The 25,214-nt window shown below is 41.5% G+C and overlaps 1 protein-coding gene across 3 annotated transcripts in view; it reads right to left on the minus strand.

The window, feature by feature from the left end:
- LOC118099235 (protein EFR3 homolog B) overlaps positions 1-25,214 on the minus strand; it is a 27,096-nt gene continuing 1,882 nt past the window's right edge. For 2 of the 3 annotated variants that reach the window (XM_035143646.2, XM_035143645.1), the window contains 22 exons: positions 17,270-17,346; positions 14,776-14,903; positions 14,169-14,319; positions 11,847-11,968; positions 11,394-11,543; positions 9,055-9,189; positions 7,265-7,343; positions 6,688-6,823; positions 6,171-6,326; positions 5,876-5,987; positions 5,690-5,741; positions 5,406-5,578; positions 5,212-5,287; positions 4,849-5,010; positions 3,814-3,945; positions 3,658-3,725; positions 3,412-3,539; positions 3,030-3,121; positions 2,866-2,914; positions 2,411-2,517; positions 2,267-2,316; positions 1-2,148 (listed from right to left, as the gene is read on the minus strand). In XM_035143646.2, coding sequence (XP_034999537.1) covers positions 2,043-2,148; positions 2,267-2,316; positions 2,411-2,517; positions 2,866-2,914; positions 3,030-3,121; positions 3,412-3,539; positions 3,658-3,725; positions 3,814-3,945; positions 4,849-5,010; positions 5,212-5,287; positions 5,406-5,578; positions 5,690-5,741; positions 5,876-5,987; positions 6,171-6,326; positions 6,688-6,823; positions 7,265-7,343; positions 9,055-9,189; positions 11,394-11,543; positions 11,847-11,968; positions 14,169-14,319; positions 14,776-14,903; positions 17,270-17,346 — 2,441 coding nt within the window. In that variant the 3' untranslated portion in view covers positions 1-2,042. Of the gene's footprint in view, positions 2,149-2,266; positions 2,317-2,410; positions 2,518-2,865; positions 2,915-3,029; positions 3,122-3,411; positions 3,540-3,657; positions 3,726-3,813; positions 3,946-4,848; positions 5,011-5,211; positions 5,288-5,405; positions 5,579-5,689; positions 5,742-5,875; positions 5,988-6,170; positions 6,327-6,687; positions 6,824-7,264; positions 7,344-9,054; positions 9,190-11,393; positions 11,544-11,846; positions 11,969-14,168; positions 14,320-14,775; positions 14,904-17,269; positions 17,347-24,012; positions 24,169-25,214 lie in introns of those variants that run through there. The other variant, XM_035143647.2, reaches the window with a different exon arrangement.

Raw genomic sequence — 25,214 nt, forward strand, 5'->3', positions numbered from 1 at the left:
TTTTTATGCTTACAGACAGTTTTATTGTACAACACAGCAACATCACTAGCATGCAGAGTCAGGTATGACACTCATAAGGCATTTTCTCCTCGTAAAAGCTGCCTTTGTCACTAGGTAATCCAGTTTTTAAAGTGCAAAGTTCACAGAATGAATAGAGTTGACCTACAGCACTACGTTGTAAACAGACCTATATTAACCAAACATGTAATGACAAAAGTAAGATTGAATTACCGTCAGTTAATAATATCACACTATGCGACATCAACAAGCACACAGCTGACAGGTTCACAGGGCGGTCGTCATTGCTAAGTTGAGTAAAAGATTATTCTACGACGTGTCGCTGGAAGGCTTCGGCTTGTTCTTCGTTAACACGGTGGAAAGAGTCACTGGACAGAAACTGTAAACTGTGTCTGATGAGTTTGGTCTTAATGAGAGCAAAGACGCACATCTGCATGAAAGTTTCCAACGTGCACGCTCACTCACATAAACGCAGGTACACTGACCAAATGGTAAACATGAACAGACAATCTGATACACTGGCATGTGTGGACATAGATACACGTACAGGGGACACTACATTGTGTAATAAAAAATAAAAAAACTGGACTACAACGAATGACAATTGGGAATAAACCAAACGCCATCTTCCACATCAAACAAGACGTGCCACGTTCCGACGCAGTCAAGTCACAGAAGCACGGGAGCGGGAGAGACGGCCTCTTAGGATTTCACTAAACTGAACCATCACAGCACGACGACAACAGAAGATACGACGTCACTCACACAAAAGGATCTGCTACCTCTAGTCGGGCCGTGTCAGCCAGGCAGGCTCGTGCCACTTTATTGCCATTATACTTAAATTTTTTAATACCTGTGTGTGTTTGCGAACACACAAAATGGCTTTTAGACTCGCTTATGTCTCGCTTGGAGCGTTTAAGTGTCTAAAAGAGTGATGGTGCTGAAACCTGTCAGAAACTGTGGAAAGTGATAAATTGGGAAAAAATCTGTTTTCCTTGCAGATCAGATCTGTTCATTAATACAATAATAATGTGATCCTCTGCCCTTGTGATGATGCAAAAACATTACTACTCCTCAATATATAATTTAATTTCATGTGTTGCTGATTATTAATTTGAGATTTTAACAAAAAAAAAAGTATCGGAATACAAACTACGTAGCTTTCTCCCTCATCTACGGACACAATCAGTGCAGTGGCAAACGCAACTCGAGTGTGGTCACGACTCGTGTGTTTTTGTGTCTTAGCTTGAGTCACCCGTAAGGCACACTCACTTTGGAGGATAGCACACACAGTCATCTTTCATTTCAATCACAGATAAAAAACAACAAAATTATAATTAGACTTAAAAGTAGGTGCAGGAAATTAAAAAAGCCTGTCGTTAAAGAAAGAAGCACTTTTGGCTATTACACTAAAAAGGCAAAACGAAAAGCGATAAATAGACTGAAGACGAGCTGCAGAACATGGGAGACAACAATCAAACTTAAAAGAACAATATTTTAATTTAAAATGTAACTCATATACTCTCTTCCCGGCCAAAACAAATATAAAACAATTACAATATAAAACGTCATGAGAAAATAAACATGACTGGTCAATCTCGTTTTGTTATTCAGGTTAGTATGGCAAGAATTAGCAGTGTTTCAGTTCCAGGGCGTGCAACGGGTCAATTCATTCTAAAGCCAATAAAATATAAAGTCTGAGTCTGTCACATCATCTTTAACTCACAGTTCTTGGCAACGTCTCAACTTAAAAATCCAACCAGTGGAGTTTTTACAGACATTTAAGGAAGAACTGAAAGGAATTAAATAAAAAAAGTGTGACTGCTGCATTTACTGGCGTAAGCAGGTTTGTTTCGTCTGCGGTCACAGAGGAGGAGAAAAAAAGAATTGTCATCTAAGCTAAGTTAAACAAAAAGTTGCTTGCTCTTTAGTTGGCTTGTTCTCCTCACATCCATGATTCTGATGCTTTTACAGTGAGGATTGGTTTGCATCTTTTTTCCGTATATCGCTGTTGAAAGTGAGGTTTAGTACACGCACAGGTCAGGGAACTTCATCTCGTAGATGGGCACGGATCGACTCTGAGTTTGGCCGTAACCGGACGAGATGGTTCCAGATGGGCTGGGCGGGGGTCTGGATGTGGAGAGGAGACAGACCGCAGTCATCATCATCATCACATGACTGTGCCATTAGTGCCATTATTGCTCTCTATAGAAACGTTATTGAAATATGTCAAAGCTCCGTCTTTTACCTGATTGTGATCTCAAAGATCTGATTTCGTTTACTCTGCAGTTGAGATGCCTGGGCAAGAGAGAATAAATCGTGTTAGGTAACAGCAAGAAGGTGAAACAAGAAAAACAACAATATCAATAAAGATTAAATGTTTCGGACGTACCCTGGCAACGCAGTGGGCAGCTATTTCCTCAAAGGGGGCCTTCTGAAACTTCTCCACCACTTGTCTCCTGCGCTCCCTCTCCTGCTCCTCCATACCAACACTGTCCACTAGAGGCACACGGAAACCAAATTTAAATTTCAAGAGTACATCATGGAGTCACTGCTTTTCTTCTGCACTCACTCCATTCCATTATTTGATTAGAGTCCATGAATATGACAAAGAAAGGAAAATGTCTAGACATTTTATTTTGGTTCATACAACAGTGGAGTCTGATAAATATGATTTTTAATTACTTTATACTGGTAGATGTACCTCAGAACTACTACTACTACTACTACTGTGTATCACTTTATTTCTCTGTTTTGAAATGTTATTACCTTAAAATAAATCAAATTTGAGGAAACAAGCGTTGACATGTGGTGATAAGTGTATAATTACAAAGTGAATAGACAAACCAATGGCATTTTTCAGGGTTTCAAATGTGATCTCCTCTGCTGGTGTCCTCTGTCGAAGAGAAAAAGAAAAACGCACCATGATGAGGTAACTGAGTCACTTCTCTATACGTTGCACACTCAAGTTTTAGAACAGTAGATTTTCTTTGAAGCTTTAGTGCCTTTACCTCCTCTTTCTCTGGACTGTTTCGGGACTCCACCTCCACCTGGAGAGAGATGGTCTCACCGATGCTCTTTCTCTTGGACAGACGGTCCTCATCTGGAAAGAGAGCAGATGTGTTTATTTGTTTTTCTATAGAAAACTTAGTTAACCTTGATTGAAAAACTGAGGGACAGACAAACTGCAGCAGCTTACTGGTGGAGATTTTAGAGTCTGTGAAAGAATCAGCCCTGGTGTAGTACCTAAAAAAATCTTCTCTAACTAGAGAGGAGTAGTTCGAACCAATAGATATTATCATCATTTACTTGAATAGAAAAGTACATAAATCAATTTAAAAGTTCCTTCCCTTTGCTACAGTTGAAATTATGACCAAAGGGATGTACTTTTACCCGTAAACTGTGGGACATAAGGCGTAGCCAGTCTCTCTGTGTTGTAACCACTGCCTCCGAGAACCTCGGTGATCTTCGACTGAAGGAACAGAAGATCCCCTTCTACCTTCTCCAGTGAGGAAGGCAGCCTAGGAAAAAGCAGGGAGAGGTGGGTGTTTTCAATGATAGTATTGAATATTTAATTATCAATTCAATGCTGGTGTGGATTGGGAGGAAGGAGAACTGAATGTGAAACGAGGTACGTACTTGGGGTCTTCAATGAACACATCCTCAGGTAGAAGGTGGGGACTTTCTTTCTGTCTGACCTCAATTACCTGAAGGGGCAGAGGAGAAAAGCAGTTTGTTAACACACATGTTCTTGGTATTCAGACACATGTATAAACTAAACAAAGAAGGCCAAACCTCTTGTATGTGCTGGCAGAAGGCTGGGACGGTGGTGAGCTGGCAGATGAGGTTGAGGTAGGCGGCGGCGAGGGCGTGAACAGCACAGCGGTTGTAAACAGGCAGAGCCTCATCGGTGGACAGAGCCAGGTCCTGCACAGGGTACAAAGCTCTGTTAAACACTGTACCTGACGACCTCTGAAAGCTTTATCAACTGAATCCAGAGAAAAGACTTCAGATGTGGTTTAATGTGTCTCGGGCTGAGTCCCACTCTTCTTCTTGCATCGTTATTACGTCTGCCAAGGAGGTTATTATCTTCGACAGGGTGGTTGTGTTTTCATTGCTATTTGTTTGTCTGTCTGTGTCAAAAGGATGAGTCATAAACTACTCATCCAGTATCCATGAAGTTTTATGTGGAGGTAGATAATGACCCATTAAAGTTTGGAGTGGATCCAGAGAAAATGGAAGATCCAGGAATTTTGATTTAGTTTTCATTGCTTTTATATTTAATGATCAACATTTAGATTCGCTATTGTAAAATTCTTTGAGTTTTCATTTAGATCAGTGCTTCATAGATGAAATAATTAGTTTATCACAACACTGACCACGGAAATACAGTAATATTGGCAGTCTGTATATAAAGATGGACGACAATACTGCTCCCCAATAGTGAAGCCAAAGCATCTCGATCTGGACCTGGTGGCTGGCTGCAGTATATTTTATAACTCCTGCCTCCTCCATGTTAATGGGAAGGATTTTCTGTCATACCAGGTAGTTCTTATCATACTGCTGCATGTCCAACTGTTAATTTTTCTGATGAAATTTGGTTTTAATTTGTTATTTGATGCTATTTAAATGGAATTGACAGCTGAGACTGACTCGTGATTGGTCGAGCGCATGTATTGGCGGGACCTCGCTAACGCAGCTCCATCCCCCAATTGCTACGGCGCAGACTCTGGCTCCAAATGTGCAAGATGATGGAGTATAATAAAACAAAATAAGAATATAAGTGAATATAATAAAATCTTAGTTGCTTGCATGGATGCGCATCTGTACCTGCAATGCGAGTGCCAGGCGAATGAGGTCCACCACCACCTCTTCGTTGGCCAGCTCCACGCTGAGAAGGCCCAACAGAGCAAAAAGGGCCTCGTGGTGCTGCCGACCACTGCTCTGCTCCTTACAGCCCAGGTAGATGTGTCGGTACAGCTGCTGGCCATGCTGCGAGTAAGGGACGCACGGATGAGGGGAGATTTTATCAATTTAATTAAGTGCAAATGTAAAACAGAATATAATCTAAAATAGGAAAAGCAGAGTAGAAGTAAATTAAATTTGAAAAGGGACAGTAAAAAAATACTGTTTATAAATCGGTCCTCATTTTCAATTCCACTGAAACAAAGCACCTATAGATAGAGGACAGACCTTCTTCATGAATAAGTTGTCCTGTCTGGAGCACTTGTCAACTTTGAGCTTGAGAATAGAGATGTCCGAGATGATGCTGCACAGAAAGAAGACACAACAAGAACACACAAACTGTAAATGAAGCACAGAAAAACCAAATCTAGTACGGTACAACTTAGGCCCTACAATAATCACAGATACATACAGATACATACCTAATGTTTTCAAACTTGGGCTGGTTGTCGTGCCGGTCGATAAGACTGAGGAGGATCTGGAGCACCAGCAGTCGATTCTCTGGATCCTCGATAAGATAGAAGGACAGCAGCGGCTCCAGGAAGGAGTTCGGCAGCGCAGTCAGCATGTTGGTGGTCTGGAAACCTGCCGTCACCTGAGACAATCATAAGCACAGTTCAAGTTTACAAACTAGCCAAAACTTTATAAAGAACCACTAATTCAAAGGTTTTAAATGAATAATGATAGGATAGGGATCAATATTAACCTGAACCAAGGACTTCAGCAACATGACCTGAATCATCCTAATGCCTTCAGGCCTGGGGATGAAAGAGCAAATACAATTAAAGCTTAAAACAGTTAAGTTTTGTATATATGGTGTGTTGCTGACTGTCCCACAGAATGGCTTAAGGTAAGATACATGTTTACTGTTTGACATGCAAGAATAATTTACTCGGAGCCTGCGGACAGCAGAGCCAGGTGAACCCCAGGGACAGGGATCTTGCCCATAATGAAAAGCATGACCTCTGATCTCTGGTATGTTGGTAGAGTGTTGGCAAATGAACCTGAAAGAGAAAAAAACAACGACATGTAAACACTCACATGTAAACACACAGTTATAAGCATAAACAAAGACAAAGTAAACATTGTCAGGAGTGCAGGAGCATGTCTAGCAAAAAGGCTCCCCCACTCCCTCCCTCCCCCACTCCCTCACATTGACCGAAACGTCACAACAACCACTCACTCACCGATGGTCCTGATGACGGCCTCCTGCAGCTGCCGCTCCTCGTGAGCTTTGATGATCTTGGTGCCGATGTTGCTGTCGTAGGAGCCGGTCAACTCGTAGTCCACACTAAGACTAAGCTGCCGCAGCAGAGTGTTGAAGACCTCCAAAACTGTGGGTCCTGCAGATGCAAACAAAATATTCCGGAGTGTCCTTGGGCAAGATACTGAATTGTGCAGACAGTGTATGAATGTTGAGTGATAGAAGAATTGTGCTGTGGTGGCTAGTACTGTCGCCTCAAACCAAAAAGGTTCCCAGTTCAAATCCCGGTTTTAAGTTTCACTTTGCATGTTTTCCCTATGTCTGCGTGGGTTTTTCTGCGGCTTCCTCCAAAGACATGCACATTGGGGTTAGAACTATAAATTACAGTAGGTGTAAATGACAGTGTGAACGTTTGTCTCTTTATGTTGGCCCTGCGATACGTTAAGATACGCTGGCCAGGGTGTACCCAGGGTGTGTGTGTGTGTGTGTATACGACTCACCAACAGAGCCGCTGGCTGCAATGGCAGCTGCCTCCAGCAAAACCTCCACTATCCCAGCTCGCACTGTGGCTGAGTTCCTGCTGTTAGCGTCCAGGTGACCGAGGAGCTGCTGGATGACCAGGTGAGAGTGCTGAGACTAAAAAAGAAGCAGAGTAGGAATGATTGAATGAAACAACAGTAAGAAAGAGCGACAGAAGTGGTAGAAAAGTGGTAAATTACACTAAGTCATTCAACCAGGTGGCAAACTCTAAAAGCTGTGGTCCTGAGTTAAGTGAGTCCCTGACTCCAAAATGAACCACAGCTGCGAGGCGAAGGTTTGATGCCCCATGGAATCAGCAAACTTCTTTGAGCTTTTTTCTGCTGTAAATCAGTGAGAACTCCACATATTACCAGGGGAGGTTTTGGCTTTCCGCCCCTAAATCATGTAACAACCAGACAAAAAGTGTGCCGCATAAATCACATTTAAGATTTCAGGATTCCATTTGTACTTGGAGTTGAGGTCAACAGAAGGAAAGCGAGAGAAAAGAAGGAGGTGAGGAAGAGGTCTTGAAGGATATATAGGCACTTTATCACTCACCTGGATGGAGTACATGATGATTTTGAAGCAGCGCACCGCAAAAGTCTTCCCCTCCCATAGAGAGTGATTATCTAAGTGCCTGGGGGAACACAGAGAGGAAGAGGTGAATGAAGAGGATACAGGAAATGGAATCATACAGCACCTAGAGGGATACAGAGTAACTACTAATACATCTCCACCAACCAACGAGACACAAAGTGTAATTTGAGCTCCGCCAAGGAGGTTATGTTTTCATCTGCATCTGTTCGATAGTAAGCAGGATTATGCAAAAACTACTAAAATGATTTCAGGAAACTTTGTGGAGGAGTAGGGCATGACCCACGGGAAAAGCCCATTACATTTTCAGATTCAGATAAGCGGAGAGATCCAAGATAATTTTTTTCATTTTCTTTATCATGCCGAGTTAGCCTTGGCGGAGGTATGCAATGTCCGAGCAACTTCTTAGTATACTTTTGTCTTTGTGTGATGAGGAAAGATACAGGAAGCTTATGTGAATAAAATGTAGAGATGTACAGTCATAATTTGGAGAATTTGTGGAAAAAAAGAAAATCAAGAACTTAACTCTGCCTCTCTTCATAGTAAATGATCAAATAAAAAACTAAGTCAAAACTAATTATTAAAACATTCATCCAACATGATCAGGATGATTAAAACTGAACGATTGGTCAAACTGAGATCTTTTTGCATGTAGAGAAACAGAGAGTGGTGGGGACATAAATTACTAAAGCATGAGACAGACAGTGATGGATGGACGAGAGCTGCTCTCACACAGAACATGACAAGTTAGATGAATTGAGGGCAAATTGGGAGAAAACTGAAAATAAATGGACCCGGCGTGTTCAAAGAAATAGACATTCAATATATAGCTACACACTACAAATGGTAGCTACAGTTGCTTTCAGAGGAATTCTGGAGAAATCAATAAATGAAGGTATTACAGGCTTAAAAGTTCCCAGAAAAGTTATATTTTCTTTTCGCATGCATCTTTATAATGTTTATATGCTAGTTTGTAATTTTTATTATTTTCAATATCTAGATGAATCAGTTATAACATTTTCTGCAGGCTATCAGATTAAGCTGCATTCTTGCAGTCACATAACATACAAGTTAATGAGATGTTAACCTTACTGCTAATCCACTTCTCCAACCACAACTCCATGGGAATACAGTATAAAGCAGGAAAGATGAATGCTCACTGACTGAAGACAGAATGAAAAAATATACTCACTAAAAAAGTGATAAGCATTAATGTCTAGGGCTCAGACAGTTGCAGGTAGAGACAAATAAAATAATTTGTTCCAGGAAGAACAGTAGAGCTGCATTGATTCAAATAAAAAAGAGGTGGAGGAAGGATGGTGAAACAAAGGAGCTCATCTCACAGAGAAACCAGGCTCAGAGACATTCAAAGTTAATTAAAGACACCACAGAAGATGACAGAGGCACAATGACGCTGTGAAAAAGCAGGGGGTTGAAAATGTCTTCTTCGAAAGAAAAACAGTAATTATAATATAACGTTGCAACGCAGACATCAATATAAATGCAGTACGATACAATTAAGATGTCTGCTCTGCAAAGCATGCACTCGCATCTACAACTGTGTAACCTTGCATTGACCTTGTGCCCCCTTGCACGAATGTGGGTAAAGCTAAAAATACTGCAGTCGCATCCTGGGATGCAGCCCTCCTTCAGGTTTAGTGAGTGCATCAAAAAAATGAAAAACCTGCATGAGGGAACAAATCAGAACGAGAGGACAGATCTTGTAAATAAAAGAGCGAGCAGGGCTGTCTCACATTAGCACGGGTGTGATGGCATTCTTGATGTTGCCATAGGCAGCTCGTCCCAGCAGCTCCCTGAAGCAGCGCTCCGTCAGCTCCACCGGGCTCTCCTTCTCCTTCTCGGACGCCTGCAGCGGTGAAGGGGAGCGGCTGGTGGGGAGAGATTGCAGGTGAGAAAGCAGAAAAGAAGAGGGAGAGATAAGGAGAGGAAAGGGCAGGAGGGAGGGAGAGGGAGGGAGGGAGGGGGAGGAAGGTGAGTTGGGAGGGGCAGAGAGGTAATGAAAGAGAGGAGAGACGAGAGTTTGGAACCAGTTCGACTCAACAACAGTAACATTTACACCAAAGCTCCATGTTTTCCACAGAAAACACTCTGCAGTGCTGTGTCGCTGCAGCCTTCACTCCTGAGGTGACTTCTCCCTCTGCAGTAAAAATTAAGTGGATGTGTTTGCCCTCATGTTGTGTGTGTGTGTGTGTGTGTGTGTGTGTGTGTGTGTGTGTGTGTGTGTGTGTGTGTGTGTGTGTGTGTGTGTGTGAGTGTGTGAGTGTGTGTGTGAGTGTGTGTGTGTGTGTGTGAGTGTGTGTGTGTGCATGCTCTCAGTCGCTCCAGCCTTTCTTTATCCTCATGCATAGTTAAAACCTTCACCATAACTCTAACTTGGTCATGACTAGCCTCGGGTGGTCCACCAATGATGACATTATTTATTAAAGACCCGACTCTTTCATCTCTCCTGCTGCTGTGGAGGAAATGTGACTTCCTGTCTCTCAGTGACTCCCCTAACTAAGATGAAATTCACAAAGCCAAGGAAAATACAGAATTGATATAACAGTTTAAAGTCATAAATATAAACTTTCTTTTGGACAGCTGATGTAGAAAACTCAGAAGGTGAGGTGCTTAAAGGTTTACATTTTCTGCTGAGACAACATCTGGCAGGAAACTATTTAGGGAACATAAAGAGTTCAATTTTAACAATGGAAATCTAAATGGCAACTGCATTGGTGTGAAACTAAAAGACATTTGAGTTCCCACACATTTAAATCAACCAGATTTTAGTACCAGAAATAAATTCTCTCCCTCTCTCCCTGAACCATCAGAAGATATAACTGTGCCTCATCTTTAAATGAACTTGAACATGTGTGGACATTAATGTAGAGAAAAATGCACCATCTGTGAGTTCGACCTGATCTCACAGATGACGGCATTCACTGCTGCTGGTTTCGTCACTGGTGAGGGCTTAAGTCAGTAAGGAGGAATAGAGGATGCACAGCAGGGGCAGACCTCATAACTCACACAGAGGGGAGGAAAGCATGGTGGGAAATCTGTCTCTTTCTCTCCATCTGCCTCTTCATTACAATTACCGCCACATTTCATTGCGCTGTTTTCTTTTACCCACGCAGTCCTTCGCTATTTCCCCCCCTTTGCTCCTGTTATCTCAAATCGCAGCATTGACGTCAAACATATAATTTCAGTTTTTGGAATATTAATATAAAGGAACTCTGCATCTCTCACTGGCATGGTCTTGCCCTCAATCCTTGTGATGCCGTTATTCTCGACTGATTACAACATTTCTGTTCATGTTTTCCCCCTTTCTTCTCCAGATTTTCTCCCCAACTCCAGGTTTCTTTGTGCCTGGATGCTGCATGTGGGGAAACAGACGCCCGTAAGGGGAGCAATGCTGTCAGTGAATTCAGTCAGTGATGACAGTGATGATAAATGACGTGGGTGACGCCTGGCTAGACTGCCAGGACAAATATGGCCGAAGCAGACAAACAGCACCGGTAGGCCACAGAGCAACGGCTGTGGACTGTGTGACGGAGGCACGACGGGTCAACGCTGATTCATTTTAGGTCAATAATCTTCTCACCCCATGTTGACAATCTAGCCTCTTTAGTGACTAGCCTTCAAAATAAAAGGCCGGCTACTTATACCATGTGAAGTAATGTATAAATAAAGAGTACAACTTAAATAAATTCTAAATTATTCTCTAAAATCCAACCACACAAATCTTGCATATATACATATAATGGCAATAGTTACACACAGACATACATAGCAGCATCACTGAGTGTATGTAAAGATGGACGATATGTTTCCACTTCCTCCCACTATCCAGAAAAGAAGCTAAATAAATTTGAAATAAAAATAGTCTGCTCTGTAGTGATCAGGGGATGCAGGGGTGGTAATGGAATATTGCATGTCATGTCAAACTTGACATGCAGTGACAGCCCCAGTGTTGTGTCAATGTGAGAGAGAGAGACCACATCTGAACAGAGTTGGCTTAATATCCATTATATATTTGCCATAGGTCTGATAAACTGGAAACAAATCAGTTGTCAATTTCCTTGTGTGCGCTCACCTCTCTGTACGCTCTCCACTGTGCAGGTTGAAAAGCAGAGAGGGGACGATCTTGTCCATGTGCTGAGGGTCCCAGATGTTGGCCTGTAGCTCATCATTCACAGTCTTCCTCACCACACCCTGCAGACCCTTGATACCTGCCATACGGATCCTGGAGGCAACAAACATAGACACAGATCATTTGACTGATTCTAAAAATGGATGATTGTATTTATAATTATGTCAGTGTTTGGCTCGTTTTTTATTCAAGGTTATATTTAACCGTCCAAAGATGACATTCCTATTTTTAGATGACAAAATAACTCAAAAGATTTCATTTTGTCAGAGAAGAAAGAAAGGTTCACAGGAAGGGGTACTTTGAGGGAGTCTAAAATAAACTTCCTATAGTAGTCTTATAAAAAAGCAGTAACTTAATATCACTCCCTCTGGTGCAGTCAAGCATCTGTCCACTCACTTGGTGCGGATGTCAGGGTCCTTGTAACTGGAGTGGCACATCTCACTGAAGCGCGACACAAAGAAGTCATAACTGCGGTGGTACGACGGTGTGTCCTCTTCTATGTTGGCAAACTTCACAAACTGAGAGAGGGAGGAAAAGAAAAAAATAATTAGAAATATATATCTACAGGAATAAATAAATCTGCTCCTTAATATGCCAAGTTCATGAATAGTTTATCTTAATTAAAAACTGACGAAATGACCCTAAATCGTCATGGTGAATATCTCCCAAATTAACGTCAAAGCTGTAGCACAATAACATCTCATTAAGAATTAAAGCACAGAGCAGAGGAGGGCTCTCCCACTGCGCCAGAAAATGTCACCATTTAAACACGATGACATTTAGCTTCACGCCACACGACAATTAATAAATTATGAACTAGACTTCTTTGGAATCAAGTTAGAAAGGATACAACCTCTAACAAGAGTTCTGCAGTTTATTCAATAAAAGGAGATGTAATGTAATTACATGAATCCCCCATTCAAAAAGAGTGCCGTCACCCAAACGCTGCACTAAGGATAAAAAAAAAATCAGAATTTATGGAGAAAATGAGCATCTAAAGAAGTCCCTGTTGAGTACATTTCCCGAGTTCACTGTCAGAGTGGTTACTGGAATTAAATGAAGTACCCTTGAGCAAATTTAATGAAGTGAACCCGTAACTGCTCCTGTGATGCCGCTCAGCTGCTGCAGTAAATTGCTGCAGCAGTTGATACCCGGACGCTGCCCAGATTTACTGGCAGTATCAACTCTGTGTCTGCAGAACATCAACCGATAATGGAAGAGCTGAGGTTATAAACATTTTGAGTTGCCACCAGAGGCTTTTCTTCTATCACAGTGGACAAAACAGTAACTCAGACAGTGATGTGCTGAAGAGCTGGGTATGTGGGGAAAGGCTCTGCAGTGTATGGTTTTAGGTCACTGACACAGAATGTGAGAAAAACTAGTCGGGCTTGATTCCCATGGTTATAAACTCTCCTAATCCCCCCCTAACCTCTCTCTGACACCAGTCCGCATGCGACGAGCCATATAATGCATAATACTAAAGGAGAGACGCAATTACACATTTTTTTGCACTGAAAATTACAGTATACATATATTTTTATGAATGAAGAAGCTTACCTTGATAGTGTATTAGGACTGAAACTAACCCTAATCAATATCCTCACTGAAGGCAGACTGAAAGCAAAGTTTTTTAACAGATTTGGCAAAATTCAACTACTAATTGTGATAAACTGCACTGAGATGCTCAATGAACCATGCACTCTGAGGTGTGTGTGCTGGAGTGTACGGCCTTGCATCAGTCCAAAACACTCATGTGCGAGTGGGTGCGAGAGACTGATAGCAGGAAGATTATGAGTGAGAGGCTGACATGTCTCGTCAATCTGTGTAGATGACTGTGGAGCTTTGCCAGTGTGGTCTGCAGCTAATCTGATTTCCTTTATGGGTGCTCTGCTGACCTGGTGCAACAGCACTCATAGCTGCTTCCCACATTACAGGAACTCATCACTCCCACTCCCTCTGCCCACCGCTCTTCTTGCTGTGCTCTGACCGTTGTCGAGGTTAACGTCTTTTACTTTGCGCCATCAAATCGGGAAAGTAAATGCAGCCTGTTAACTTCTGATTAAGATAATACCTCTAAATCCACTGAAATGGGTGGAATTTGATGTGGCATAAGAGCTTAGAATCTAAGGCACATTAATCAGATTAATGACTAACAGTTCGAGAATGTGGGAATTTGTCTACATTTATAACTGTAAAATAATCTTGTCTTAGCTTTTAAATGACTCTTGTTACCACACATTTTATGAGCAGGTAGTTTTTTCTGCTTATCAAATTACATTTGTAGCGTTAAATTGTCTGTTTGGCTTTGACAGTATGTGTGAATCCTGAATGTAATGTACTGGAAGTCACTCAGACGTCAAGTTGGATTCTATATTTGTTTTCTCCGTGAATGCAACAACTATGGTCCCCCACTTATGAAGTCAAATTGTCAGTTTGTTATTATTTTAATGTTAACCACAATTATTCACTAGAGTTGTCTGTTATTACTTTGGTGTTAGTTTGATGTAGATACTTTCACACTGTGTTGAGTAAAAAAAACTAATATTTGCAATTGAAAATAATAATAGTTATTGTTCTAAAAGCCAATAACAGTCATTACAAAAAATGCCCATCTTAAATGACCAGATTTATGTTTTTCTTTGTTTGTTTTTTTCATACTGGCAGAAAAGTAAAATGTGTTGAACTTTTTAAACTTGTAATCTAATCCTGGACACTCACCGAGTTGGTTCCTAGGATCTGTAGATTGGGTTTATCTGACTCGAGCAGCTTGCGCACCATCTTCAGAAAACTCTCCACGAACAGGTTGATGCTCTGACAGTGGCAGGCCATCAGCAGCTGGTCCAGAGCCTCCATGGCTATGCACACATAGCTGAGGAGGAGAAGTGATACACAGGTAAATATCATTTAAGACTCTTGACCCTGTAGGCAAATGTAGTCTTTGACTGTATATTTCATATAGAGATTATAGTTAATGGTTATACTCTGAATGACTAACTGCACACAGTCACGGATACAGAGTTTGATAATCTCTGCAACACAGATTCTGAAGACTCACATCCTGCACAGACAGAGCGACTCTGCCAAGTGTAAATGTAATCTGTACAGGCTCTTTACGCTGGCAGGGATCATCACAGGGTGTAATATTCGTGAGTCACGGAAGACAACAACTTCTGTGGCATATAAGGCAAGTACAGAATGTGCAGAAACAACACTGCTGATGATCCTAAAGCAGCCATGTTGTCTTTTTTATTTTAAAAACCTGCCTCTTCACCTAAAATGTTTTTCTTGAGACTACTTAGAATGCCGAGTGACCAGTGATGCTCACCCATATCTGTGTCGGGCCACATCCCTTGACAATCTCTCTGACAGGTAAGCTCCGATACGGTCGAGCTTCTCTGGAGCTGACAGGGCATAAAATGTCAGCTTCTCCATGTTGGCTTTCACCAGCCCATCCTGGGAGGATGACAGAGGGAAGGAAGGAAAGAAGAAAGAAAAAAAGACAAGACACAGAAGAAGATCATTTTAGGTTCTTACTCACATAATTATTCAAGACAAATCTCTAAGCTTTTGCAGCTACAGTATGTGTACGCAGTTGGGTGCAGTTCTCCCTAAAAAACAAGTTTTAGTTGTATAAATGGATCACTGTGTTTCACCTTCTTTTCTCCCTTGACCTACTTCACTGCGTTTCAATTTGGTCAGGGGGAGGAGAGAGCTAAAAACATCTGTAGTCCATTGAGATCACTTTACATTCTGACACATGCAGTCAATGGACGTAACATTCCAAAAACTAAACAGAAGTCAGATTAAAACTTGAACCCATTGCCAAGACAACAACATTATGATGGAAGGCTGGTAGTATTTATAAATACACCCATATAAAGCTTTGTAAGCCAGGTGCTCTAAAAAATAATAATGAATACAAATGAATATGCTAATGCTTTTTCTACTTCTAACACATCAGAGGGAAACAAAAGGTGAGCCTTTAACCTGCAACTATTACCAATATGTAGATTAGATCGTGGGGATTCCGTAGGGAAATCAGCAGCTTCAATTGTTAGACAACTATGTCGAAACAAATGTGACGGATTAGGTGCAGAATCTAACAGTTGGTCCTTGGTGGAGGTTTGTGCTTTTGAGTGCAATTTAAGTTTGACATGTCATAGCAGGAAAAGCACCAGTATAATAACAGCAACATTATTGATGACTGATTTAATGTTAGAAGATGCAGTTGGCATGGCTTCCTGGCACACCTGACGGACACAAGGCCGCTTATTAATGTCTTTAGTTGAACTTGTACTTTCGAGTTATGACAGGTTTAAGTGTCTGGTATGAAAAGTGCCGTTTCTCTAACCAGAGAGTTAATTCAGAGATTGCTGCTTTTGACCACCTCTCCAAAACATCCTGTGGCTGGAAGCCATAATCAATCACACAGCAGAATATTGCAGCTGAAAATGAAACAAGGTCCAGCTAAAAAAAGTGATTTGGGGCTATTGTTATACGAGTTATTATGTAGTACTTTGGAGCACACAAGCTTCTGTCGGATGTAAACTCAGAGGTAAACATAAGTACTATATTTCCAACTAGCAATTCACTACACAGTACTGTGGTGACAATTAGTGAGTACAGCACACACATGCAGCAGATACAACCTTTATTTAACTACCCTATTGCCATATATCAGTCACTACAATGTGTACACACACTCACACACCCACATGTGAGCACATCATTTCCAAACTGGTAGGATACTATTAGTTACACAAGATACCATATGAATGTCTGCATCTTGGTCTACTCACCTTAGAATATTTTGAAAGCTCTGAAGCCCATGGAAGTTAATTTCTCATTGGATGGTAGGTTACCATATTGTAATTTTAGTTTTTTAGAAAATGTTGATATTCAGCCTCATCTTTTCCTCGGCAATTCCTGCTTTACGTTACTCACCTACAAGCTTGCTACCTAGTTTTGCTTTTATTTCTTTAATAACTTAAACATTCATGTTGGTGTTGCCAAGCAGCAGCGTTCTCACAACGAAACAGCTTGTCCCCTGTACAGTTTTGTCCACAGATCTGACAGGTAAAGTGGGTTACTGCAGCAGCACAGAGGCACTTATGAAAAGTTTTATTTGCGATAAATCAGCTCCTTCTTCACCATCGACTTCATGAGTCATCTGTGACAGATCTCAGTTAATCAGAGGAAGTGGAGGCAAAGAAGAGGTCTGTGGTTTGACACCGACAGCTGTAAATAGGACAGTTTTGTGTGGAGTTGGTGCAAAGTTGTTTCATCACCTCAACTTCACTATTCCTAATCCAACATGTCAGTGTTTATAATCACCTGACACAGCTACTGGGGATGTACTGATCCTCCTTTTTCAGTCCTGAAACCAATACGGCTACCTGGACATTAGGTATTGTCCAATATGAAGTACCAATTCAACACCAGTGTAATAATCAGTAAAAAATAAGCTATAATGTGTGGAAGAGGGTCTTGATCATTTGTGTTTAGCTTCATGCTGCGCTAGCTACGGTCACAATGGACATATGATGTAGCACGCACAGAGGAAAACATAGAATTGAACTAAATGGATCTGCCAAATTTTTTGCAGACTCAACAATCAATTTATTTAAGTCTATATCTGACCAATATCTGATAGAAACCATTGATAGTTATGCTTGTGCCTTTTTAAGAGAACGACTTCTACTGACATTCAGTCAGTGTATTAGTAAGCTCCACATAATTTCTATACATAGAGAAATGGTTATCAAAGACAGCAAGGCAAGTGATGAATAAAGAAACAGAGTGTCATTGGAGCTTCTCACCTCTGGGTCTACTGGGAAGATGTTGTCTACCAGTCTCTTGTACCGAGGCCGGAGAGCCCCCCAGCAACCACAAACCCCTGAGGAGGAGAGGACGGAGAAAAACAAAGGGGGAGACAGAGATAATCAATTAGACTTTTCCACTGGGACTGACAGAAATGCAATAAAAACAAAGAGCGAGAAAAAAAAAAAGAGAAAGTCTTCTTTTCTAATCCTTTCTCTGTTGTAGCAAAATTTTTCTAACCCGTATGAGTCTGTGTAAATGAGAGGACACAGTACAAAGGTAAGGTTAGAGATGATACAACCTGCTGGTAGGATGAACATTGCTATGCAGTGACTGGTAGTTTTGGCACACACAAATTTGGTTACAGAGCTGTCTATAACTTGTGATATACAGTAAGACAGCAAGTAATAATGATAACTAACAACAATACTGTATCTTCAAAGAGGCGGTAGTGGAAAATCGGTGATGAAAAAGCGAGTAGTAAATTAAATCGATTGTCAGCCAGGAAAACCCAGCTGTAGCTAGTAAAATAAAAATGTGCGAGACAGCAGCACACTGCAATTAACAGTCTTCTTGCCAATATATTTATGTTAAGGCCTTATCTTTTTTGTTTCATTAGGTGCAGCTGCCTGCTGTGACAGGTTAAAAATCACCAGCCAGTGTAGAGATGTGAGGAATTTGCAAAGGAGAACAGAAGGACAGAAAGACACTGAGCATAACTTCAATTGTATCAGGACAAAAAGCAAAGCATTAACAAAACTTCACAGTCGAATGCTCTGCAAGAAAAGAGCTGCCAACGTTGATCACCGATGACAGTACTGGCATGATGCCATCATTCAAACTGCTGAATCCCAAACTAAAAACGTTAAGATATATTCTTGTTTACAGAGCTTCAGGAAAACAGAAGCTTAGTCAGCCCCTCCACAGTCTGTCTATGCACTTTTTGTTTTTACAAAAACAACCTTCGTTTTCCCACACAATTGCATGCTAAGTGAAGGTAACCCATGTGAAAGCCAGTCGAAAAAGAATCAGGTCACAAGACAATTACAGACAACAATGCTGCTCTGATGATAATACACACACAAAACACAAAGTCACAGGCATACACACTCTCTCTAAATCAAGACAGCCTTGGAGAGACAAGTGCCTTTTTTTTTGCAACGAGGAGAAAGCAAGCGAGAGGTGGATTCTGATTGGCTGAGGGAATTCAGCAGTGGTGAGTCATAAGAAGACCCTGTGAGAAAAAAGAAAAGAGAGGAATAACCCAAAATGTATAAAGAACAACAAATTAATTACTATAACCCATCACAAAGCTCTCCATTACAACTAATAAAATATGGCTGCAGTTGATAAACAAAGATATACGAGTTTAGAAGTCGTAAAAGGCAATGGGGGAAAAAGTAGGTCATTGCGGTGTCAGCAGTGGACTCACGTTTAATAAATTATATGAAAGACGGACACTTCAACCAAACACAGGACAAATTCAGTGTGGGATAGACAGAAGCAAAACAATCTGCTTTTCGTCCGTCCTTCCTTCCTTCGTTCCTTAACCTCAACCTCATTTTCCTTCCTTCTATTATCCCAAAGAAAAAAAGGTTCATGTTGCTCCGTCCACACGATGAGACGCTCTCAGCCTCCTCAGGGACTAAAATATCGTATAAACAAACCGTCACCTGGAGCTACACATCTCGAAAACACAATGACGTTATATTCTCAATATAAAATGAACCAACTGAGCATATTTTCACAGATGATGGAGGCAATCAGCAGCCACATGCCTGACTCACCGACGTGCAAAGACAGGCTGAGCCCTGCCACAACAAATAATGTGCAAGACGAGTAACAACCATGATTTTTGCGCAATACAGCTGATATTAATCTACATAATAACAATCTTATTTCAGTTTGCATTTTATCTATAAATCATCATCCACAATTTCCATAAGATTAAGGTTTTGTCTTCAAACTGCTTCTTGTTTTGCGGACCACCAGCCTTAAACTAATAAGTACCGGTTAACCATCATATAAAGACAAATAAAAGCTGCAGATTTAGCCTGCATTTGTTTTGACATTATGATTAAGTGAAGGTTTTACAAATGATTATTTAAGTGAGGAATTCCAAACTTAAGAAGTTTAGTATTTTGTTTGAGTCAGTCCCAAATATTCTGTAATGAGGAAAACAATAACAAACTATAGCCGTTTGCAGAAATGAACTTTGACATTCACTTATGATGAAAGCAGCAAGAGATTCTCAGGGTCAGACCACACACACGTTCACAAAAACAGCATTTTTTCGTTTAACACTAGCGTGAGTTGTCGTGAAAATAATATTATCTGTCAAACGCAGGAGTATGTGGCCTTGACATGGTATTGGTGAGACATACGAGTACTGTAAGAGGCCGTCCTCTAAACCAAAAGCAATAAAAATCCCTCCTCTGGGCTAAGCTCACTACAATAACAGGCCTTGTAGTGTGTTTTCAGTGACCTACACCTCAGAGGAGGGGAGTCGGTGCAGACAGGAAGTCCTTGAAAAGCCCTTTAATAGAACAAAAGGCATCTTTACAGTCTATACTACTTAAAGGCCCTTCTGTTTCAAGGCTTCCCTCTCCTCTCTAAAAGTTCTGCTGAACTCCACAGCAGGAGCTCTGCTGGTGTTCAGGCTTATCTCAGAGCATGTGTGTCTATTCATAGCAGAGCTCCTCCATCACTTCAAACACTAATGAGGCCTCTGTAATGCTCCCTCCCTCCTTCCCTTCCTCCTGCATCCACCCAACCTGCCTGTACCTCACTCTATCATCCTTGCTGTATTGGCTTGGGGGCCTGAGTGTGGGAGTCGCCACTGAATTAATGAAAATGAGGAAGGTCCCGAGTGTAGAGAGGAAAAGGTGGAGGACAAAGAAAGAGGGACAGGGACACAGGGCAGGGGAGACCGGAAAATATGACAGAGATGGTAGTGTGAGGTGGATTGAATGAGTCACAGATTAGTGCTGCTAATTTCTTTGTCCAGTATTAATCTGTCCTGTCCTCTCTGTCAGCAGGAGAGGAAAGTACAGCCTGTCTGAATTATCGGTTAGTCATTAAAAAAACAAAAGGCTGATATAAGCCTTTAAAGACATTTCAGTATCTGCATTTATAAAAATAAGTTCTATATATTTGCTTGTATTAGTTTTCTTTTTATTATTAAGTATTTCACGTTTATTGACAGGACAGTAAGCTTGAAATGGGGCTATTGATCCAAATATCCTCAATAATTTCAACACTTACATATTATTTCATACTCTTGTGGTGCAAGAAGAAGAAGAATACGTACTTGACTTGTGCACTGCAATTAGTTCTAAGCAAATTACGTTCTTTGGCAATGTCCTGTATTTTGTGTTTGACAAGCGACCTTAAAGTTGCTGCCATTGTTTGCAAGCAGATAGAAAAATGGCCTGATACATACTGAGCACATGTCAACAATTTGTACAATTTAGATGAAACACTAGTGAAAACATCACTAGAATTATTTTATATTCAATTTCTGTCAATAGATTCCTTTGACCTAAATCTTGCACACTGGACTCCGCAGTTCCTCCGTATTTTCTCCAGAGGAGGTGCATGTGTTGAACGCAAATGTTTGAGTGAGACCCTCTGCAGTTTCCCAGAACCTCCCGATATGTTGTGCATGTGCGAAAGGCAAACTCTGGGTAAACTCTGTAGCCAATTCTCTGGATTTTACCTGCAGGTCATGTCTGAAAACAGCTTAACATTCACATATTCTGCTTCCAGTACGCCAGTGATGTGAAAATCGAGTGTTTTGTAAGTAGTTTTGTGTCTCTGGTGTTGGTAATGGTGGGTTAATGTGTAAAAAGCTAAGAGAGAGCAACACGGTGGGTGGACAGGAATTTGGAAGACAGTGGTGAAAAGCACACATAGCAGGGGATCTCACGACATCCGCCCACACTGCATGGCGAGCTGACAACACATTTAGGCGCTGGACAACGAGCTCTTCCATACACACTCGCACATAAACCCACGCACACAAACATGGTCGCACACACTTCGAGGAGTGTGAAACGATGAATTACTGGTTGTTAGTAGGAAGAACAAGATAATAAGGGAGGAGGAGGAGCTAATGTCTACTTGTGTCACTGAATGCTTGGAATTCAAATGTTCTTAAGTACACACATGTTGAGGGGGGTCTCCACCCCTCCAATCACCACAGCAAGGAGCCAGCCAATCACAGGGCTATTTTTATCCCTTTAACAATGGGCTGGTACATTAACAGATTACACTCTCCATTTCCCCCAGGATTTCAGCTTAACATTTCCACTTTAGGGTGAGACTAAGAGAGTGGAGGAAAAATAACTGCATGCTGAAGGGAGTAAAATTGGGCCAAACAAAAATTACATAGTTCTGACGGACAAGTTTGTACATATTAAACACACGCATGCACAAGTGATAATAGGACTGTGCACTGTGGGTCACACACACACACACACACACACACACAACACACACACCACAAAAACATTCAAAAGGACAGGGGCTGACCCGGGGGGGGCAGGGGCTGCAGCTAAAATCTGATTGGCCCCCGAAGTGCCCCTGTCTTGTCAGTAGTCTTTTTTTCAGATAAAATAGTCACCCACACACAAGAAATGTTACAATTTGATAATAAATATTATTTTCTAAGCTTTTTTGAAGACACAATTTGCTTGTCAGCCCCAATTTTCAGAATATATTCAATGATGTGTGGCTTTGCTTAAAGCTATAGAGCTAACAGTAAACAAGGATTGACTAATGTGCACCTTGCTGATTCAGGAATTGTGCATGGATGTTGGACATATAATTGGCTCCTCTGTGCAAAATGTGGCCACTTTATGGCCCCTGATTTAGAAAAATCCTACATCCGCCACTTCCATATAGGACTTTGAACATGCACACAAGGTAAGTGTGTGTGACAAGTGGCTGAGTGCAGTAACACATCTGCACCTGCTTCAATAAAGCTGCTGTGTTGTACCAAAATTCATGTGGCTGAGAAGAGAGACTAAATATAGCTGTGATGCCCTGCATTTTGGATCAGTGTGTGTTAATGTGTTTCTCTTCATGTGTGAGTGTGTGAGTGTTTGTGTGTGTGTGTGCATGAGAGAGCGAGAGGGGGGGGACTGCTAATACACATTTATACCTCACCTTCACCTGGGGTCAGGCACACAAACCCATAGTCATACTCAAGCAAACAGTATTAACTTCTGTTTTGTATCTGTGCAGCTTTAAGCTGCATACACCTGTGTAAAATACATGACACTTCTCACAATGGTTACAAAGCATGTTGCCCTTGGGGGGGGTTATTACATAAGCAGGAGTGGGGGCAGAAGGACCAAGTCCTGTTATTTTTACATCAGCGAACAAGGAGGGGCAAAACATCTTTTACCAGTTGATACACATGGTAAAATGCAAGCACACAACAGGAACTACTAACACACACAGAAAACAAGAGGCGAGGAGAGTGTAAGCAAATGATGAACAAGTCCGATTCAACAACCAACGGATATGCACACAAGCTGTCGCTCGCTGAGTTTGGGAGAGCTGCATAGCAGATGAGCAAAGAAGGTGAGCATCACGGCTGATAGCTTTGGGGGTAAATTCAACTGCTGTCACTAAGGCATACAGAGGAGGACAGCTATTCACATTCACTGCATACGCAACCACAACGTGAATTTATCCCCCCTCACTCTGTCACGACGAGCGCATTTCCACGCTACTGACACATACACATTGTCCACGCACGTTGCAGCAGCACACACAGAGTAAATACATATTTTTCCTGCCATCAACCCCCTGTACATCAAGTCAGATTCATAGCATAGTGTACAATCCCGTGTGGGTGGTGGCGAACATGGCTGATATAATACGACAAATACTCTGATGAACAGACGCAGCAGCCCAAAAAATCCTTGAGACACAAGAATGAGCCGACAGACTATGAATCACAGTCAAACAGTTACTGAAACTGGGCTGCGAGGGTCTCGAGTGCAGAGAGACATTTCCACACAGTAGCTCACCAGCGCAGTGAAGTGAACATGATCTTCCCGTGTCTGGGCTGATGATTTATTAGCCTGCTAACCAAAATCTTTTTTCCATCAATACTCGGCACACACGAAGCAAAGCCGCCTACATTTTTAATTAGCACTAATCAATGAACCATATATCAACATGTCCCAGAAACACCAGAGCGACAGACAACAACAACATTTCACCAAAGGCATCGTCTCAGGTTTTTAACTTTGTTCAGCACCTTTACTACTTTTCAAGGAAGCATTCATTTATCATTAAAGAATCATGAAAACTATAAAAGGATAAGAGAGCAAATCAAACACACATAACTACAACAGTTAGCTGCCTGTGTTATAAGTGCAGAGAAACCCAACATTACCACCTCAAAGATAAAAAGAAGGAAACAAGAAATATAAAAGTCTGTTACCAAAAATAAACATCTTGAAAGCTTGTGTCGCCTTGGAAGCTAATGCTGTAATACAATCAAGAGTATCCACATACAGTGAGAGACCAAGTTCTCATAATGTATAGGAGACGATACGCTGTAGAGGGAAACAAGAAAGTCCGTCACAAGAAAGCTCAGCGGAAACATTGTTTGTAGAATGTGGGAAAACTGGCTTTAACGCTGGATGCTTCACATTACTCACATGCCTACAAAGGCTGGAACACGCATACAAATACACAACGGAGGAAGGGCTGTTATTCTTACCGTACATCACTCGTGATGTTGGAGTCTCTCACCGCGGCAGCCTATGATTCCCTAATACTGCTTCAGTGGTTTATACAGACGCACTGCTCTGCCAAGAGGCACTGAGAATGCACATACACATGCACACCCCCCCGCTCACTCTGGGATAAATGTGCACGTGCGCTTGGAGCTAAAAGGCATATGAATGTGCGTCGTGATTGGTGCAGAGCTTGGCTCGATGCAATGAGTTACACACACTCCCCCTGCCGAGCAGACACACACAAACACAGGCACAGAAGGGGGCTGAGAGGCAACGTCAGAGAGAAGCGTGCCGTGATGACCTTGGATTTTCCCCTGTTTGTCTTCTGCAACAGCGCTCCTTCTTAGAGGGGTAGTGCAGATTTCACATGCAGCTGCACATACAAACACACCCACCCCACTTCTAATCATTTATCTCAGTTTATAGAGAAAGAAACAGAGAAAAGAGGAGGGAGGGAGAGAGAGAGAGAGAGAGAATGTGCACATCAGGAATATAAGGGTGAACTCCTCCCACTCACGCAATCTCCTTTCCCCCTCTCTCCACCCCCTGACAGCATCACTCTTTCCCTCCCGTCCATCATTAAGCGTCCCATGCCTCTTTCTTTCCTTAGTGTCAGTTTTTCCTTTTGAGCTTATGCAACTTTCTGCTACATTTCCATCCATTTTCTAGTCAAGCATCAAAATGTCTGCCTTTTCCGCTTTCTGCATTTTGACAGGATTGGGAATATTTTTTGTTAGAGCTGCAGCGGCTGGTGGAAACCTCAAACATTACAGCCTTTATTTTTTTCTAATCAGTTCCCATAGATGGCAGAAAAAAAACATATCAAAAATGTTTTCTAGTATTTGCATTTTAACAAAATCTATAGCAGAAACAACAAAACTGTGAAATGCTATTGTTTATTAGCAGATCACTGTTTTATTTTCTTCCAGGTTTTATTTTCTACAACCATAGTACATTAACACAACAGCATCTGGCTCATATCGCTCTAATGGTCGGGCTTCTCACCTGCAGGACGAGGAGTGCACCACGTTCGCCACACAGTCATAACTACGACCGACATAATTCATATTGATGATCACATAACTGGCTCTAATGCATGAAATTGCAATGAAACCAGAAACCTTCAGAAACAATCCGCTTCCCAGATAGTATCAGTGTATAATGTGTGAGAAACCTATTTTCC

Source organism: Hippoglossus stenolepis, chromosome 20 (assembly GCF_022539355.2).
Source record: "Hippoglossus stenolepis isolate QCI-W04-F060 chromosome 20, HSTE1.2, whole genome shotgun sequence".
NCBI lineage: Eukaryota > Metazoa > Chordata > Actinopteri > Pleuronectiformes > Pleuronectidae > Hippoglossus > Hippoglossus stenolepis.